Source organism: Globicephala melas, chromosome 14, assembly GCF_963455315.2.
Source record: "Globicephala melas chromosome 14, mGloMel1.2, whole genome shotgun sequence".
In the NCBI taxonomy this organism is placed as follows: Eukaryota; Metazoa; Chordata; class Mammalia; order Artiodactyla; family Delphinidae; genus Globicephala; species Globicephala melas.
In genome coordinates this window covers 63,883,223-63,902,688 of record NC_083327.1, presented here as the reverse complement: position 1 = coordinate 63,902,688, position 19,466 = coordinate 63,883,223, and the positions used below count along the sequence as shown (strand labels likewise).

Below are 19,466 nucleotides of genomic sequence, written 5' to 3'. Positions count from 1 at the left end.
TTTCCCTTGGAATTCCTATTTGCTCAATCCAACAAAGCAGTTTTGAAGGTTACATTTAATGTTCTGGTGATTTTCTCAGTTTTAAAAGGGGTATTAAAAGGACTGATTAGATAAACTGATCAAAACTCTTGGAAAGCAGAATGCCAAAAATTACTGAAATTGAGACTTTTAAAAAATATTGTTCAATGGGTCCCCACCCTCCCCATCTCCCATTAAGTGCTTGTTTCTGTGGCCTGGAAACAAGGAGGAAGAAGCATGGACCTATTCTACAAGGTGAAGGCAAGTGAGCTATAAATGAATAAACAAAGTGTGGTATATCCATACAATGGAATGGGATTTGGCCAGGAAAAGAAGTATTGATAACATGCTACGACATGGATGAAACTTGAAACCTTGAAAACATTATACTAAGTAAAAGAAGTCAGTTACAAAAGCCATGTATTGTATGATTCCATTGATAGAAAATGTTCAGAATTGGCAAATCCGTAGAAACAGAAAATAGATTACTGTTGTCAAGGGCTGAGGGCTTCGGGAGCTAGGGAGTGACTGCTAATGAGTTTCTTTCTGAGGTGATGAAAATGTTCTAGAATTAAATTATGATGAGGGATGCACAACTCTGTGAATCTATCAACCGCTGAATTATATACTTTAGAAAAGGTAAATTCTATGGCATATGAATTATTTCAATAAAGCTATTTAAAAACTAATGTTAATGTTCAGCTACTGTTTGCTGAACATTACTGGTGTCAGCTATTGTGCTAAGTATCTTATATGTACTTTTTTACTTCTTCATAACAACCACTACAAGCTGGTCATTAACCTCATTTTCTAGATTAAAAATTAAAATTAAAATAGCAACTGAGTAAACACACATGAACCCAAAGCTAATGGGCAGAATGCGGATTCAAATCAAGGTCTAAGCAAGGTCAAAGACCATATGCTCTTTTCATTATGCCAATATTTAAATGTGCGTAAGTTGCAAGATTTGCAAGAAAGTTACAGAACCTCAATTTTTTAAATACAGTTTACCTTTGAGGACTGAGCCCTTGTATTCCCAGATTGAAGACTACAGGTTTCTCCAAAACAGAGAGAGAGACTAATTTAAAACAATCACTTTATTAAAAATAGCAAATTTCACAAATACTCATTTAACATTTTGTTGTCACTGGCCACTGGAAAACACACCGGGCGTGTGTACTGATTATCTAACGTAAACTGAAGCTGGGCTCCCACAAAAAGCCTGGGCATCATCAACTTATGATCAACGGTGGAATAAGTTTGGTGAGCTCAGGAAGGATAAATTGTTCGGCCCCATCAACAACATTTAGCACAGTGCATTTCAAGTATAACCCGTAAGGCAACAATATAAAGCGTAGCAGCAAAAGCTCTGTATCACATTTCCTGTTATGCCTTCCACAAGGCCAGGGCCTCCAGTTATGGTGAATTATGGCAAGTCGAGTTCACTGAAAGCAGCATGTGAAAGCAGTCGCCGCACTTGCACTTTAATTAATTCCTTATTGTGGAAGATGATTCTGCTACTGGTTTCAGCTAGAAGAGTAAAGAATGCTGCTTTTCTTCAAACCACGAGAAAGCGACTGCGTTTCATTTTAGCCAGCAGAAGTATTTGGAACATCTTGTGCATCTGCCAAATGGAGTTTCTGTCTGGATTCATCAGTTAAGAAGATTCTCATTCTCTAATGAGTACTTCTTTTAAGTTTCTGGAAATTACATTCAAGAGCTAAGAGACAGAGGTAATAAAAAAAGAAGTATGTTTAAAGGGAAAGTGCCTATGCTGCTATTGAGAAACTTGGATGTGGTAAGACAATCTTTAAATGGAGTAAAGTAATTTTACTATGTCTAGAATTTGAAGATTTAAAAACAAATCACTGATTCAAGACTATGTTCCAGGACTTCCCTGGTGGCGCCGTGATTAAGAGTCCGCCTGCCAATGCAGGGAACACAGGTTCAATCTCTGGCCCGGGAAGATCTCACGTGCCATGGAGCAACTGAGCCTGCTCTCTAGAGCCCGTGAGCCACAACTACTGAGGCCCACATGCCTAGAGCCTGTATTCCACAACTACTGAGCCCACGCGCTGCAACTACTGAAGCCCGCACGCCTGGAGCCTGTGCTCCGCAACTACTGAAGCCGCGCACCTAGAGCCTGTGCTCCGCAACGAGAAGCTACCATAATGAAAAGGCCATGCACCACAACGAAGAGTAGCCCCTACTCGCCGCAACTAGAGAAAGCCCACGCGCAGCAACGAAGACCCAACGCAGCCAAAAAAAGAAAAAATAAAAATAAAAAATAGGGCTTAAAAAAAAGAAAAAAGACTATGTTCCAGGTTCTAATAGAGCACAGAATTATTTTAATGCAGCAAGAATCATTTTCATGGTAAGAAGCTGATTAGAGGCAAATATGAAAACTTACTGGATTAACAAAATTCACTTGAAAAGACAACACCACTTCATTTCCTTGGGAAAATAATTTCTTTGTGAAAGTCCAAGAGAATGAAATAAAATCGTCATAGCTCTAAAACCTTTCCTATAATCCTCTGAATTATTCTTCAAGAAAACTGGAAATAGAATAAAATTCCTGCATAGTTTATTCCATTCCCTTCTCATCACTGCCTTTCATTTTCCTCTTTCATATATATGATCCACTTGCCACCTGTTTTTCAAGACTCAATTCAAGACTCAACAATGATCTGGATATACTGAGGACAACTAAATGCTAGGAATACGTGTACAGCAGACGTTTGCAAAAATGTACAGACATGAGCTGTGCCGTCAGAGACATATCTTGTTCAATTGGAAGGTTGAGATTTAACACATATCAACAGATAATGAAATAACACAGAATGCTAGTTTGGGGTACAAACAAAATGCTTTATGGAAGTGGTCAGCTTGAGTGTTATTTGATAAGGAGAAGGGGGAGGCCAGAGCAACTCTAGGTAGAAAGTACAACCTGAACTAAGGCATTAAGGTGAGCATGAACTTGGGCATCCAGAGAGCCAACTTGGTGGGAATGAAAAATAATGAAAACTATAACAGGATGAATACGCTGTGATCAAATTACTGAGAACCTTTTAGAAATCTGACATAGTAAAAACTTCGTAAGAAACAAGAATGGCAAGATGAAAGTGATGTTTTAGGAAGAATAACTCAGTGGCAATGTCTAAAGTCTACAGCAGTACTGTCCAATAGAAATATAATGTAAGCCACAGACATAGTTTTAAAAATATTTTACTTATACTCATAATCATGAAATTATCATTTCAACATGTAATCATAAAAATATTGAGATAGTTTACATCTTTTCATTCTAAATCTTTGAAATCAGGTGTGCACGTTATACTTAAAGCACATGTCAATCCATGTTGCCGACACTGCGTGTGCTCAGTAGTTACTTGGCTAGTGGCTGCCATATTGGACAGTGCAGCTCTAGGGTTTCTAGAGAACAGAAATTTGCAAGATTGTGGAATCAGGTGATGAGGGTAGAGAATGAAGGAAGAATACAAAACAGAACTGGTAACACCTGACAATTAACTGTAATTAAGAGACAGCAAATAATTTCCTGTCCCTGTCCAGGCTAAACGGCAGATAGTGCCAGGACTGATTAGCAATGTCTGCTATAGTCACAGAAGGGATTTTTAAACAATCTTGAAGATTAAAATAATAGGGGCACTTGAGAAAACCATAATTCAAAAAGAGACATGTACCACAATGTTCACTGCAGCACTATTTACAATAGTCAGGACATGGAAGCAACCTAAGTGTCCATCAACAGATGAGTGGATAAAGAAGATGTGGCACATATATACAATGGAATATTACTTGGCCATAAAAAGCAACGAAATTGAGTTATTTGAGGTGAGGTGGATGGACCTAGAGTCTGTCAATACAGAGTGAAGTAAGTCAGAAAGAGAAAAACAAATACCGTATGCTAACACACATATATGGAGTCTAAAAAAAAAAATGGTTCTGATGAGCCTAGGGGCAGGAGAGGAATAAAGACGCAGACATAGAGAATGGACTTGAGGACACAGGGATGGGGAAGGGTAAGCTGGGACGAAGTGAGAGAGTGGCATGGACATATATACACTACCAAATGTAAAATAGCTAGCTAGTGGGAAGCAGCTGCATCGCACAGGGAGATCATCTCAGTGCTTTGTGTCTACCTAGAGGGGTGGGATAGGGAGGGTGGGAGGGAGGCGCAAGAGGGAGGAGATATGGGGATGTATGTGTATGTATAACTGATTCACTTTGTTATAAAGCAGAAACTAACACAACATTGTAAAGCAATTACACTCCAATAAAGATGTTTAAAAAATAAAAATTATAGGGGCACTGATGACAGAGAGGAAAATTAGGAGGGGAAAGTATGAATACGGAAAGAACATTTATTACAGATGAGGAAACTAGGGTTGCTAGGCTTTGCTCAAGGTTACACAGCTGCTTACCAAGACCTGAGACCAAGCAATTCAAAGGCCATGCGCTTGCAGTCTACCACCACGGACTGCTGAACCGTTGGGGCTGAAGTGAGGAAAGCGGGAGACAAATGAGTCTAAATGTTTAACAGAAACTCAGATAAGAGGAGAGGAGTTATGTCATAAGCAGAGAGAGAATATAAAGCATAGAATATAATGTAAAACAAATACAAAGAAAAAAAAGAACCGGGAACTACTCCTAAGAAAAGCCTCCTAATTAACTCCTATCTTACCCCCATATTAAACTCTTTCTTGGCAGTGGTATCTTACATTAATATCTCCTACAGTTTATGTGGCTTCTCAAAACTGTATTTTCTTCATCTGTAAAATGGGGAGTATAACACCACCTACTTCCAAGAGTAGGACCAAATGAGATAATGCGTGTAAAACACTTCATATAATGCTTGGCAAATAGTAGGTATTCAATAAAGGTGAGATATTAATTACTATTACTGGATTTGTATATATCTTCCTATTTCTTCATTGTTTTTACTGCACAATTCAGCAGTTAGTAACAGTATATGTTATTGCAATAAGAGTGATTTTTTAAAATATCTTTTCTATATAGTTTGGAAATTTTCATATACACATGATTACATGTAGCAGTTACCCCGTATTAAAGACGATACTCTGAAATGTTAAACAATCTACCCAAATTTACATTAGCAAAACGTGGAACCAAATTTCGAAAATCAAATCTCTTAACTCTACAACCAGTATCCTTTCCAGTGTCTCACTATTTGGTTCAAAGAGATGTCTTACCACTAAAATTATTTTACAGGCAGGATCATTGTTTTGTTGTTCTTATATGTCTCACATTGTGCCTATCAGTATGTTCAAAAATACATTTTAAAAATTTCTTGAAATAATTGCTCTAAATTGAAATGTCAAAACATGAATATTTTACATGTGCCTTTGTGATTTCCTTTAAGTTAATCCTATAATACACTTTAATGAATCTAAAATATTCTAGTTCTAATACTAAATTTAGAGTACTGTGTTATGTCTGCTATCCCACTTCCATTTAGCTTAAGAATCTAAGATTCAAAATAATGTATACGGCAACTAGCCTAATTCTTAATTCTCTTGATTAAAACATTTTAAAAATTTGTCTTAAAAACCCAGAAACCATACAGAGCAAAGCACAAACCATAGAAAAACAAAATTTCAGCATACAAAACAACTGGGAAATTCCATTTAGAAACTAAAGGGAAAGATGGCCCCAGTAAATAGCAGTAGGTTTCTTCACTTGATTGGGACTATTCACCAAAAATTATAATCTGTGAACTTTTCACTGTTGATGTTAAGCAAAGGATACATGGAAGAATTCAATTCTTCTAGCTGTAACACAAAGTAACAAATTTAATTTTTATAAGATAACTATCATAGATAATTGTTAACCATACATTATTAAAGACATTATTTCGCATTTAAGCTTTCTTTAAACAAAAAAGTATTAAAGAAAAAACTTTCTAAAAATTTCCAGACTGGGAAATTCACTTATGCAAAATAATAATAAAGTAGCTTTAGTATTTATGAAATAAGAATATAAGAGAATTAACACCATATGATAAAAACTGAAGTTTTATAAGGATTCTTAAAACCATGCTTAATTATAATCATCTCTAATAATAGATTTTTTTTAAAAAGCTGCCATTTTAATGATCAAAATCTTTAAAAACTTTATGAATTACAAAAACGATTTTATGTGATATTCAGTTTTTAGTATGAGGTAGAATTAACCACCCCTATTTTACAGAGAGAAAAATCTGAGTTACAAAAACATTAAATTGCCCAAAATTATACAGCTCTATGTAGACCCTGGACTAAACAAAGGCTCTCTGGTTTCAAATTCAGTTTTCAGCATACCACAATCACAATTAAAAGTATAGGTTTGAGGGCTTCCCTGGTGGCGCAGTGGTTGAGAGTCTGCCTGCCGATGCAGGGGACACGGGTTCATGCCCTGGGCCGGGAGGATCCCACATGCTGCGGAGCGGCTGGACCCGTGAGCCATGGCCGCTGAGCCTGCACGTCCGGAACCTGTGCTCCGCAACGGGAGAGGCCACGACAGTGACAGGCCCGTGTACCGCAAAAAAAAAAAAAAAAAAAAAAGAATCCTATATGGTGTTACTGGTTGAATTGTATCCTCCCAAAATTCATGTTTTAGTCCTAACCCTTAATACTTCATAACATGACTATATTTGGAGACAGGTTCTTAAAAGAGAGAATTAAGTTAAAATGAAGTCATTAAGATGGGCCCTAATCCAGTATGACTAGTGTCCTTACAAAAAGAGGAAATTTGGACATAGGGACCCACACAGAAAGGAAGAATGCCATGTGAACATGAAGATAGTTTTCAACAAGCCAAGGAGAGAGACCTCAGAAGAAACCAACTCTGCTGACACCTTGGTCTCCAGCTCTCAGCCTCCAGAACTGTGAGAAAATTAATTTCTGTTGCTTAAGCCACCCAGTCTGTGGTACTTTGTTACAGCAAACTTTGCAAGCAAAAACACATGGCAACCTGCTAAATTACCATAAACACCAAACACACTATAAGTAACTACCACCTGAGTAAATAAGGCAAAATGCATTAATCATGCCAGGATCTTTTGACCTACTATCTTCTACATCTTAAGATCTTTTATATGTACAGAAGCAAATATTTTCCTTTTAGATTTGCCAATATCCCAGAAAATGTGCTTAGATGTAAATATAAGGATATATTGGATCCCAATATATCCTTGGATATATTGCTTTCAAAAAAGAGTATGAAGTCCAACATGGATAAAACTTGAAAACATTACACTAAGTGAAAGAATCCAGACATAAAAAGCCACGTATTTTATGCTTTTCATTTATATGAAATGTCCAGAATAGGCAGATCTATAGAGACTGAAAATAGATTGGCAGTTGCTGGGGGATGGGGGAGGAGAGCACTGAGAGGTACAGGATTTCTTTTTGGAGTGATGAAAATGTTCTGAAATTAGATGTGGTGATGTCTGCACAACATTGTGAATATACTAAAAATCACTGAATTTATACTTTAAAATGGTTAAAATGGTGAATTTTATCTCAATAAAAATTTTGATTAAGAAAAGAGTAAAGAAAGAGGACTGTACTCACATCAGACAGAAGCCTATCCAGATTGGAGTCACTGGCTGCTTTTCTCTTATCCTCAGGAAGTTCCTCTAGCTCCCCATAGAGCTCCAAATTCAAGCGAGCTAATTTCTCCTGCATTCCCCGAACATGTTCCATCTGTTCAATGGAACATTCATTTCCTGGGGGAACATTCCAGAACATTAATAAAGATTAGGATAGGTCAAACTAACTGTCTTGAGGAGAAACTTCTAAAGTCAAGGTGCTTAAAAGAAATTGGTTTTCCTTCTTTTGTAAATTACATTAATGACTGCATATTTTCTGTGTAAAATTATAAATCAAATCTCCAACCAGGAACACAACAATCTAAAAAATAATCATGGGCATTAAAAAATGATATAGAAAAAAAATTTAAGAATGAAAGAACCCTTTAGGTAAAAAAAATTTTTTCAATAGTAATATATAGAGGGGTGTTAACACCATCTATTCACGTCCTAGTTGACAACTGCCATTAAAACTGAGTAACCCAGGGGCTTCCCTGGTGGCACAGTGGTTGGGAGTCTGCCTGCCGATTCAGGGGACGCGGGTTCGTGCCCCGGTACGGGAGGATCCCACATGCCGCGGAGTGGCTGGGCCTGTGGGCCCGTGGGCCCGTAGGCCGTGGCCGCTGGGCCTGCGCATCTGGAGCCTGTGCTCCGTAATGGGATAGGCCGCAGCAGTGAGAGGCCTGCATACTGCAAAATAAACAACAACTTAGTAACCCAACATTTTATAATGATCTGAGTGAAACTAAGAGTCCTATAAGGACTTCAACCATGAATCATTCTGCCAACCAACCGTGTACTCCTCCTTTAAGAAATATAAGTGAAAATATTAATAAAGTATGAAGAATGTAATGAAGCATGAGAACCACAATGTATACACAGTAGAGAAAGACAACTTATTGCTAAAGGATAGGTCTTGCGTTGTTTATTGACTAGACTCCTCTGAGGTAGCATTATCTGCCCAGATCAACTGATGTATATACGTGAAATATTACATATTTTCATTCCGTTTCAGTACAGGCTCTCCAAATTCTTGATACTATCATTTTCCCCTCCCAAAACCTTTGATTTTTCTCAAAGGCATAATATAGCTCAGCTAAAGTTGAAGTATGTATCTTGAATAAATATGAATTAATGTAAATTATACTATCTTTTCCTCTAGCCAGCTTTATAACATCTTCATAAATTGACTATATTACATTATGTTAAGGACTACTAATAATTTTAAAGCTAGTTACAGCTCTTTCAAAATCATCCTTTCTTCATAGTAAAATATCTCATATTTCCTCTATTTTCATGATGTTTTTCAACAGTTAGCAACCTGGAAGGTCAAGTGGAAGAACTACCTCAAGAGATACATATGTGTGTGTGTGTGTGTGTGTGTGTGTATACATATAAAGATGTACATATATTATATAGACAGAGAAAAACAATATAGAGTAAAAATATAAAGAGGTAGAAATCACAAGGAACAAGAGAAGAGAGTCAGGGGATGGACCCAGGTGACCTAACATGAGAACAACAGAATCTCCAAAAGGATAAAAAGGAACAGATGGAGGAGAAATAAATGACCAATAGAAAAAAATGTTCCTTGAGATGAAAGATGAGTTGGCAGATATGAAGGGCTCACTGATTTCCAGGCAGGGATGATACGGTCCTAAGCATATTCTGGTAAAGGCTTAAACTTTAAAGATAAAGAAGAATATCTTTCAAGCATTGAGATTGAAAAAAGTTACTTGGTAAGAAAGAATCCAGGGACTTCCCTGGTGGTCCAGTGGTAAAGAATCCGCCTTACAATGCAGGGGATGCGGGTTCGATCCCTGGTCAGGGAACTAAGATTCCACATGTCGTGGGGCTGCTAAGCCCACACGCCACAGCTACCGAGCTTGCATGCCTCAATTAGAGAGCCTGCATGTTGCAAAACTACAGAGTCCATGCCCTCGGGAACCCGCACGCCACAACTACAGAGCCCACGTGCCCTGGAGCCTGCACACCACAACTAGAGAGAGAAAACCCGCATGCCAGAACTAGAGAGAAGCCCGTGCACCACAACGAAGAGCCCCTGTGCCGCAATAGAAGATGCCGCATGCTGCAACTAAGACCTGACTCAGCCAAAAATAAAATAAAATAAATAATAAATAAATCTTTAAAAAAAAAAAGAAAGAAAGAATCCAACTGGCAATCAACTTCTCATCTGCAATGCTTATATATAGCAAACCATCGAATAACAGAGACTTCAATCCAAGAATACAAAGTCACTTAAAAGTTAGGGCAGGAAGGGTGTTGGGGAGAAAAGTGAAGAAGTAAAATTGATCCAGAGATTATATCTCAAGGGTGGGAGAGAAGAGAGGGGAGAGGGAAGTGAAAGTATTCTAAAGATGCCACCTTACCGGGATGGAGTAAAGCAAGGAGGAAGGGATGTCATAAAACATCTTTGTGAAATAAATAACGTGTTTTAATGTCTTCTTTTCAAATAATAGTATAACCATGACTGGAAACCCAGAGACTATAAGAAAAAATAGACATATTTGAGTATACAAAAATTTAAAACTTTTATAAGGTGATGTATACCATAAAATCCACACTAATGTTGCTTAAAATATAGAGACACACTAATGTTGCTTAAAAAAATGTTGCTTAAAAAAATAAAAACAAAAGAGGTCAGAGGGTTAGTACCTAAAATATGCAAAGGGCTCTTAGTAAATAAAAACAAAAGGATAAATAACCAAATAAAAAACTGGGTAAAGGTCCTAAAAAAGAGCAATCCAACCGCTTAACAAACATTCATGGCTATTCAAACTCAACAGTAATAAAAAAAACTCTTTACACCAACAGGCTGGCAAAAATGAAAAGGCTGGTCATACCTATTAGCTGGTGGGAATTCAGGGAAAAGAGTTGTTTCATAAATTGCTAATGAAAACTAAAAGTGCAATAGCTTTTCTGAAAAGCAATCTGGATACTTTTATTAATATTAAAATTACCTCTATGCTTTGACCCAGTAATCCCACTCATGGGAATCCATCCCAAAGAAATCAAAACAGCCACATAAGGATATATGTAAAATGATGTTCACTACACCACTGAGTTTAGCGGCTCCAAACTGGAGACGAAGTAAATGCCCTTCAACAGAGAAATGGCTGAATAAACCAGGGTATATTCACAACTTGAAAATTATGTAGCCATTTAAAAAAAGAATGAATTAGAGCTATACCAGGTGACTCAGAGAGATTGTCATCAGGTATTGTTATTTTATTTATTTATTTATTTTTTGTGGTACGCGGGCCTCTCACTGTTGTGGCCTCTCCCGCTGCGGAGCACGGGCTCTGGACGTGCAGGCTCAGCGGCCATGGCTCACGGGCCCAGTCGCTCCACGGCATGTGAGATCTTCCTGGACCGGGGCACGAACCCATGTCCCCTGCATCGGCAGGCAGACTCTCAACCACTGCGCCACCAGGGAAGCCCCATCAGGTATTGTTTAGTGAGCAAAGCAAGACACCGAAAAGTGTATATAAGATACTATTTGTAGAAAACAATGAAAAGAAAAATCTGTGTGTGTGTGTGTGTGTGTGTGTGTGTGTGTGTGTGTCACACAGTTAACTGGTTGGGGCTGGGGGGAGGCGGAGGCAGTAGAGGGCGTAAGGGAAGGGGTAGGGAAGCCAAGTAAAAGAGCTGGGGAGGGAAAGACAAGCACTTAAAAACACAATATTTATGTTGATGACATTTATGCTTTTGTGTGAGATTCCATATGTGTGCATTCAATAAGTTTTAGATTGCTTTTTAAAAATGCAGGGAAATAATTTTTATCATCAGAAAAAGCTTATAAAGTGAGCTGGAAGCTGAACATGAAATATCTGACCATACACTTTGTGAACTCATATACAAAAATACCTATTCAGAGTTTTATTGGGACGATCAGTTAACTGTTCTTACATCTTCATCAAGCCAGATTCTTTAATATTCGAAAGTCAGGCATTGTGAGCAAGAAACAAGTTTAGGCTTGAAAGGGTAAAGAAAAATGATCTTGAGTCTTTCTAAAACTGAAACACTAAATCTAAAATATTTCAGTTGACAGAGAATGTCCCTTTTGTTTGTCACACTTTCAAGATACTTAGTCCCTCAACAGCAATCCTACTTTAACAATTCAACTAACTCTCTCTTTTTAAAAAACTTTTTCCCTGAAATCTTACAAGACAAATTATATCCCATGACAAATGAAATCTAGGTTGATTGCGTTTTATGCCTCTGGACTGTTGTTGTTTTTTTTTAAATAAAAGAAAATGACACTTCAAAAAGGAATTGCAAAATACATGCAGAAAATATGATGCAAACATCTTGAGAAGAAAAAGAGTAGAGAGAAACAGCTATGGATTACCGAATGCTTGGAGTTTTCCAGAGTGGAAGTCATTCAAAAGGCTGAGGAGCCCCCTCTCCATCTCCTGGACATCGGAGACGTCGGTGAGGAAGGAGTGCTGGATCGGGGTTGACTGAGCGCCTTTGCCTTCTCCACCCTGAGGTTTGGTCTTTTCTTTCATCACTCTGTAAAAAATTAATTGCCTATAATTACCTTTAAAGAGAGATATTTTTTCAGGCTGTTCTAGATTAAGGAAAAAACAAGACATCTGAATAAAATCAATACTAAATAAAAACAGCCATTTCAAGGAACAGCCTATGAAAATCTCAAACAAATGTATAAAATACAACTACTAAGGTATATAAAGAGTTTGAGTAATGTACTTTTACTCTATGGTAATTCCTTGGACTGCAAAAAAAACTGAAGAGAGAATTAGTAAGTCTTTTTACTAGCCTGTGTTTTATATTTCACTTCTCCGTAAACATATTCTGCCTTCCCATCTAACTTTATCCTAGCTGTTCCCTCAACTATGGGCTGTCCAACAAGTGGTTATGGGGCCCATACTCTGTAGCTGACATGGTGCCAGACACTGAGTATATGAATGCGTGCAGGCCATCAGTGACTGCACTGAACCACACCCAGTCTAAGGAGAAAGACAGACAGAAATTCACAATCAACATGTGATGGAGCGCTAGAACCTGTTGGTCACACCCATAGAGCTGTCTCTAATCTCTCCTCCTCCACTGCCACTGTCCTATACCTGACCCAACTACTCCAGCAGCTTCCCAGCTGGTCTCCCGGCCTCTACGTCTCTGAGCCCACAGAGCAGTCAAGTCAATTTTTAAAAAGTAAAGTCAGATCACATAATTTACTTAATGCAAAGCTTTCAGTAGTCAGATAACCTGAAGAAATTCTATCCTCTCTTGTATGTCAATGCTCTACACATTCTGAATCTCTTTTGCTTCCTAGAAATCCCTTCTCTCGTCTCCTTGCAGCTAATCCTCTGCCCACGTTAGCATCCTTGCCAGGCTACCTCCCACACATGCTTCAAGTCTCAGTTTAAATGTGATCTGCTCAGGAAGGCCCTTTCCGAACCCCTACACTAGGCTAGTTCTCATTACACACGTCTAGCATATGCCAGGCTCTCAAACTCTGGAGTGATGGTGCTATACATACTGTGATATGGGAGCAGAGAGAAAGAACAGTCTACTCAACCTAAGGGTAGCAGAGAAAACTTCCTAAAGGTGATATGTGAGTGAAGGCTTAAAGACTAGGAGTGAACCAGGCAAAAATGGGAGAGGGGGTTGTGTGTTACTTTTATAACCCCGACACGTGCTATAGATCCTGACGTAACACATATATTCAGGACTCAGTTAATTTCTACATAACATAGCATGAAGACCTCTTCCCCACAAGTGCACTCGCCACAATGTGGGTAAGACGAATAGGGTGTACGGGGGGCTGTGAGTGTGTGGGCAAAGGTGGCAAGACTAATTAATTCCCGTGAAAAGAAATCAACTTAGAACACATAGGCCGCTGACACTAGGTCACTAACAGTTCTTTACAAAACGGGATTTGTAATTTTACATACATGGTATTAGATTTACTATCACTATCTAGTATCTTGCTACTCAAAGTGCTGTCCAAGGCCTGTACCATCAGTATTACCTGTGAGCTTATCAGAAATGCTTAGCTGAAGCCCCATCCCGAACTAACTGATTCAGAATCTACATTTTAAAAACATTCCCAGGAGATCCATATTCACATTAAAATCTGAGATAAACTACTCAGTATAGCAAATTTTTTTTTTTTCAAATTGGAAGCTTTATCCAAGTAAGTGTTTTGCATCAGTTCATCACTTAACAACCTTCTCAGAAAAGAAAATAAAAATCTGTTTCTTCTTACTTCGGTGTTTTTGATCATGTCACGCTGTCTCACTTTATGTTAAAATAATTCAATTAAAAAGCACTCACTGAAATTATACTATGTGCAAAGCCCCACTCTGAATACTGTCTGGCACACAAGACCCAGCCCTCAGGAAGCCCACATTCTAGAAGAGGGTAGAGAAATAAAAGTGCAATGTAGAAAAGACAATGAGATACAAATAAACTGATGCAAAAATTTGGAAAAAGGAATGATTTCCTTTCAAATCTCTTGGCTTTCTTTCCTCATCAACCATAACCATATTCAAAATCTGATTCTAAATTAAACTCCTCCAGGAGGAAAACCCCTTTCCAATCTGATAATATATTAAAAAGAAGCCCTTATAACTTTTGTTTTTCATTTAGTCCTTATTGGAATGTTCTTTTCCAAGGGTCTCTGGCTATGTCCCTTTCGTTTCCTCAAAGACAGTGTGAGATCATCACCAGCAATCTTGTCTTTTGTGTTAATCCAGTGGCTACAAAGTGCTACAAGCATTACTTCCTTAACTAACTCTCATGATGAGCTTGCAGTTAGAAGCTTATTTAATCATAATTATCTAGAGGATTGAGATTATGAAATGCTTTTTCTCTTAAGATATTATCCTGCTTTCCAAATATCTAACCCTACAAAATACTCATATATGCAGCAATAATAGGTAACATTTAAACTTGCCCCTTTTCCTTTAAAGCCTTAAGACAAATATTAATATGTTCACTAAATATTAATACTGATACTTCTAGGTGGTAGGATTTTAGTATTCTTCTGTTTCTTCTTTGAATTTTTCCTGTGTTTAAATATTTACCATAAATACAAATCACTTCTATTAAAACAGTGAACTCATTCTTTAAAAAAAAATAAAACTACCAAAGCACAAACACTCAGCTTAAAAAAAAAAACAACAACCAGATATGTCTTTTCCATTTCTGGGTAACTCATCAACTTTGTCTGCAAGTTTTCTTGCTCTGTATTTTTTTTTAAATATTTATTTATTTGGTTGCATTGGGTCTTGGTTGCGGCTCGAGGGCTCCTTACTTGCGGCATGCAGATTCCTTAGTTACGGCAGGCAGGCTCCTTAGTTGCAGCATGCGTGTGGGATACAGTTCCCGGACTAGGGATGGAACCCGGGCCCCCTGCATTGTGAGCACAGAGTCTTAACCACTGTGCCACCTGGGAAGTCCCTGCTTTGTATATTTTAATACGAGACAGAGTAAGAGCCTTAAAGCCAATCATTCATTCTGCATTTTCTAATCTCTATACACTGTAACCTTCAAAAATTTTTTTTCTAAATCACATGTAATATGTGCCTCAAAAGTCAAACCAAGAGGAAAAACATGTTGTAAGGATTAGTGGATTTAGTATTTACTTTATAGCATTTTGCTGTGATAATGTGAAAGAAGAGAATTCACCTTTTTAACTTTGGTCGCTGTGAAGTTGACTGTGATGCAGGATTTGAAAACCCCGTGCTTTTACTAACTGGAATGGCATTTTTTTTGGCATTAACACCCTGAGTAGAGTGGGCACTAAAAGACTTAGGACTCCTCCTCTTCACTTTGCGCTCCTCCATTGTTTTAAGTTCCTTACTGCACCAAGGCCAGCTTCTTATAACCTAAGGAAATACAGCAAAATTATACATATATGCTATAATACGCCAAAATGAAAGGGCTTCAAAGACCCACTTCACGGGCTGTAAGAGGATCAAGAATTTCAGAGGTCATTAAAGAAAGTTAGAACAAGGATTCTTAAGCTTAGTTTACTGTATTATGTACACAGAATCCCTAACCAAAACTGCCTGTTAGACAAAAAATTTTTTCACTGTTTATTAATTCATCCCACAAAAATTTACTCTCTTCTACATGTCAGGCACTATTTGGGGCATTGGGGAGACAGTACTGAACAAGACAAAGTCCCTGCCCTCAATGTTCCCTACATTCTTATGGAAGGGGAACAACATATAAACACTAAACAAATCATCCAGCCTGACTCAAGCTTTATGTGCCCCTTAGGTCTCCCTTCTAAAATGTATTCTTTGAAAAACCACCTAGATACAAACAGATATATAATTGACATGGGTACCTGTATTTTAATTAGCAACTAGAAACCTTATTTCAACTACCAAGTAGAAATTCAGTTGCTGCCTAGAGTTAATACTGATTCTAGTTCCTTGATCAAATGAAGTTCTGTAAAATTAAACTTGTTCCCTCACAATTTTAAATTTACTTTCTCTACCTATTTCCAATGAAACATGAAACTTTATTATATATGTTTAGTTTTGTCAATGTCAAAAAAGTTACACTATGAAGTTACAGTTGGTCCTTCCATAGAGAATATGTGTAAAACCTTCTATTTATCCAGTACTTTCCCTTTATGTATTAACCAGCTTTATTTCTCTAACAGCCACCCATCTAAAAATATCCTTCCACATTTCCTTTTTATTTATGCATAATATTAAATTCTTCCTAAATATATTGTTTCATGCATCATAAGATGAGAAATTTATATGGCTATTCTTCTCATCAGATTGTAAAGTGCACTAGGACTGTTAGGTCTTTTATTGTATGTTGTGTTGAATTTAATCATTCTATGACCATTCAAAAAGTCTCAAATCCACTGATGTCACTCCTCAAGTAGTTATTTGAGAATTTTAATGAAAACAGATTTTTTTTGGCTACTGTCTGAACTCCGAGCTACTAGCACTGTTATTTAAATCATTGAGCTCAGTTGGCTCAGGCTGACTCCAGACAATCATAACTGGAGCTAAACCTCCGAATGACCAAAGGCTGTAAAGGAGAGGCTCTATTGCCCAGTCTCTAATCCCAGATAACGAACGTAAATCCGCTTAAATCTTGGCTAACAATTTTTCCTTTAAGAAGCATTTTAAGTAACAGAACAGACATTTTGGGGTTGTTTCAGCATGCAACACAAATTAAATGTTTAAAAAATAACTGAATAGAGAAGATGGGATATCAGTTCCCCAAAGGGGCAAGGGTCCGTATAAATTTATGATACACATAAACACACTGGTCTTCGAATTTAATTATGCTTATACACAGTTGGTGACACAAGAATAATAATAATAAAAAAAACCAGGAAACAATGCAAATAAACCAACAGTGGTCTAAACTATTGATAAGATGTTCTGAGGGGCCAGGGCTCGAAAATTATGCTTTTTTGGTTAGATAACATCACTACTACAAGAGCACCGAAACCCTTCTTTTATACCAAGCAGCAAGGAACCATTCAGAGAAGACCTTCATAGACTACAGCTCGTAGTCTAACTCACACATTAGTTTGAGAGCCAGGAACCCACAGCCTCCAAGCCGGACCACTAGAAATTCCTCTTGACTTCACCTCATTGCCCTTCCCTCATCAGCCTTCACGGAGAACCTTCCCTGCCCAGAATCCGGTAGCGGCCAGAACCGGTGGTGGGAGGGGCCTACAGGGGGACATTGCGGGGGTGCCTTTGCTTCCACTTCATACCTGGGGAAGAAGGGGATCGGGGTCCTCTTCCTCAACCTGCAAGGACCCCGGGGCCTCTGAAGTCACCGCCGCAGCTGCAGCCGCCGATGCTACAGCTGCAGCTTGAGCCGGGGTCACATCCCGGAGCTCTCGCCTTCACAATGCCCTTTGTTTACGGAAGTGACGCAAGGAGGCGGAACCTCCGCTTACTAGCCGGGAGCCTCGCCTCTTCCTGTTCCACATGTGCGGCTCCCGTCTCCGGCTCTGGCATCGTATTGCTTCCCCTGTCCTGCATTCAACTGTAAGTTCGACGGGCATGGAAAGGAGGATACAGAACTGGCCTTTCATTTTGGGCTCAGTGGCCCAGAAACTGGGACGGTCAGGACGGGAGGTGGAGGCAAGAACCGGAAATGTAGTACCTTTTCCGGAAGCTGTCCCCCCCCTCCGTGTCAGCTCCCACGCACTACAATTCCCAGCACGCTGTTCGAGCAAGCGTGGAGGCGGAACCAGATTGTCGCCATAGCAACTGTTCCGGATTGTTTCTGACGCCTCGCCTGGACTTTGCAAGGTAAAACAACGTTGGCTTGTAAGGCCGCGTAAAAAAACGTGATTCTGTTTAGCAACCCCGAGGCTGAGCCCCTGAATGAAATGCTATTACTGCTGCTATAAGTAGCTACTGTTCAGGCACTTGACAGACGTCATCTCTAAACCTCGCTGCAATCTATGAATTAGGTGTTAGAATCCCCCTTTTAGAAATGAGGAAGTTGACACTCAGAAAGGCTGCGTCTCTCTGTCGCCAAGACAGTTCCTCCCTACCTTTACTCCCTCTGGAGAAGGAGTTGAGGATTGAGAGAGATCGAACTCTCCTAAATGAGGGGAGAATCCATGTTTTATTCCCTCATCTGGGGAGCCTTCCCCGTTGGGGGTGGGAGATACTAGGTTCATAGACCTTTAGATTGAAGAGACTAGAAAGCACCATGTACTTCTCCCTCGTTTGCTAGTAAGGAAACCGTATCTAGAGGTTGTATCAATGCCCGAGAGGCAGAGCACAGACGAATATAATTATCCTGGTTTCTAACATGGGATGTTCTACCGCCACCCCCTCCACTTTTTAAAATTCTGAAATGTTTTAAAAAGAAAAACAGAGTAAACATTCGTGCACCCACTATCTAGAATTAACGGATGTTACGTTTTATCATTTTATATTTTTAAATGAAGAAATATACCATTACAGATAAAGCGGGTGCTACCTATCCTCAGTGCCACTCTACTTCCCTTCTGAGGGGTAACTACGGTCTTAAATTTGATACGCATCTTGCTAATCTAGGTTCGTATACTTTCACTGTTACTATGTATTTGTAAACAATATATAGAATGACTTTGGGCTTTTGAAGTTTTACATGAATGCTTTATATTTTGTGTATTGATCTACAAGTTGACTTCTCACCCAAGTCTGTTTTTGAGATCTATTCACATTGATACAGATGGCTAGACTTCATGTGTCTTAATTATATAGTATTCTATCAAATAGGCTTGCCACAAACTATCTGAGAATTCCCATAGTGATGGACGTTTAGGTTGTTTCCCATTTTTCACCGTTACAAACAATGCTGTAGGGGGCAATCTTCTCAGTATCTTTTCTCAATGTCTCTTAACTCATCCCTGAATTGTCTTATCTGAATAAGCAGAACTTGCAAACTGGTGATTCACAGACTATTTTTATTTTTTTTTCAAGTTGGTTACTAACAGTTAAAAGCGAAGGAATTAAAAATGATGTCAGCTCATCCATTTGGCATCCCAGTAATAAATGGGAAGATCTGACCACACTAGATCTGCACAACAGACTGGCAACAGTAGTTCAAGACCAAGAGCAGCTGCCTCCTTTAGATCAGTTCAGGTGATCTCTCTTTTTCTCTAAGACACAATGTGTTTAGTATCCCTCTGAGCCCTGTGGTATTTGCATTTGCAACATAATACAGTAATGAGATAGAGTCATAGAGGTACTTTTATTTGAAATCTAGAGTTCTTGAAAGAAATCTTGTTCTTTGAGACGTACTAGATTTTCCTTTATACTGCAAAGATCCTTGCTTTGGATTGTTAAATGCACAC

At 38.5% G+C, this 19,466-nt stretch overlaps 1 protein-coding gene across 4 annotated transcripts; it reads right to left on the bottom strand.

The window, feature by feature from the left end:
• Positions 1-1,100: 1,100 nt before the first annotated feature.
• CCDC28A (coiled-coil domain containing 28A) lies at positions 1,101-17,557 on the bottom strand. 4 transcript variants are annotated; one of them, XM_030853343.3, is made up of 6 exons: positions 17,379-17,552; positions 15,308-15,507; positions 12,000-12,163; positions 7,611-7,765; positions 5,806-5,828; positions 1,101-1,662 (listed from the first exon to the last, which is right to left on the bottom strand). In XM_030853343.3, exons 2-6 carry the CDS (start codon positions 15,463-15,465, stop codon positions 1,608-1,610), a joined length of 555 nt encoding a protein of 184 aa, XP_030709203.1. In that variant the 5' UTR covers positions 15,466-15,507; positions 17,379-17,552; the 3' UTR covers positions 1,101-1,607. The 4 variants fall into 4 exon arrangements, with proteins under 4 accessions (XP_030709203.1, XP_060139980.1, XP_069899615.1 ...); XM_030853342.3 differs by lacking the exon at positions 1,101-1,662 and adding an exon at positions 1,680-3,450 and having other exon boundaries at positions 17,379-17,556; XM_060283997.2 differs by lacking the exon at positions 7,611-7,765 and having other exon boundaries at positions 17,379-17,557.
• Positions 17,558-19,466: the final 1,909 nt, after the last annotated feature.

Bases quoted from the DNA above. Each gene is read 5' to 3' on its own strand.
- CCDC28A (XM_030853342.3), bottom strand. From the start codon at position 15,465: ATGGAGGAGCGCAAAGTGAAGAGGAGGAGTCCTAAGTCTTTTAGTGCC. The intron at 12,164-15,307 runs GTGAATTCTCTT...AATTTTTTACAG, and splicing joins CAGCGACCAAAGTTAAAAAG to AGTGATGAAAGAAAAGACCA. The intron at 3,451-5,805 runs GTATCCTTTGCT...TCTGTTCTCTAG, and splicing joins GAAGAATTGAATTCTTCCAT to AAACCCTAGAGCTGCACTGT.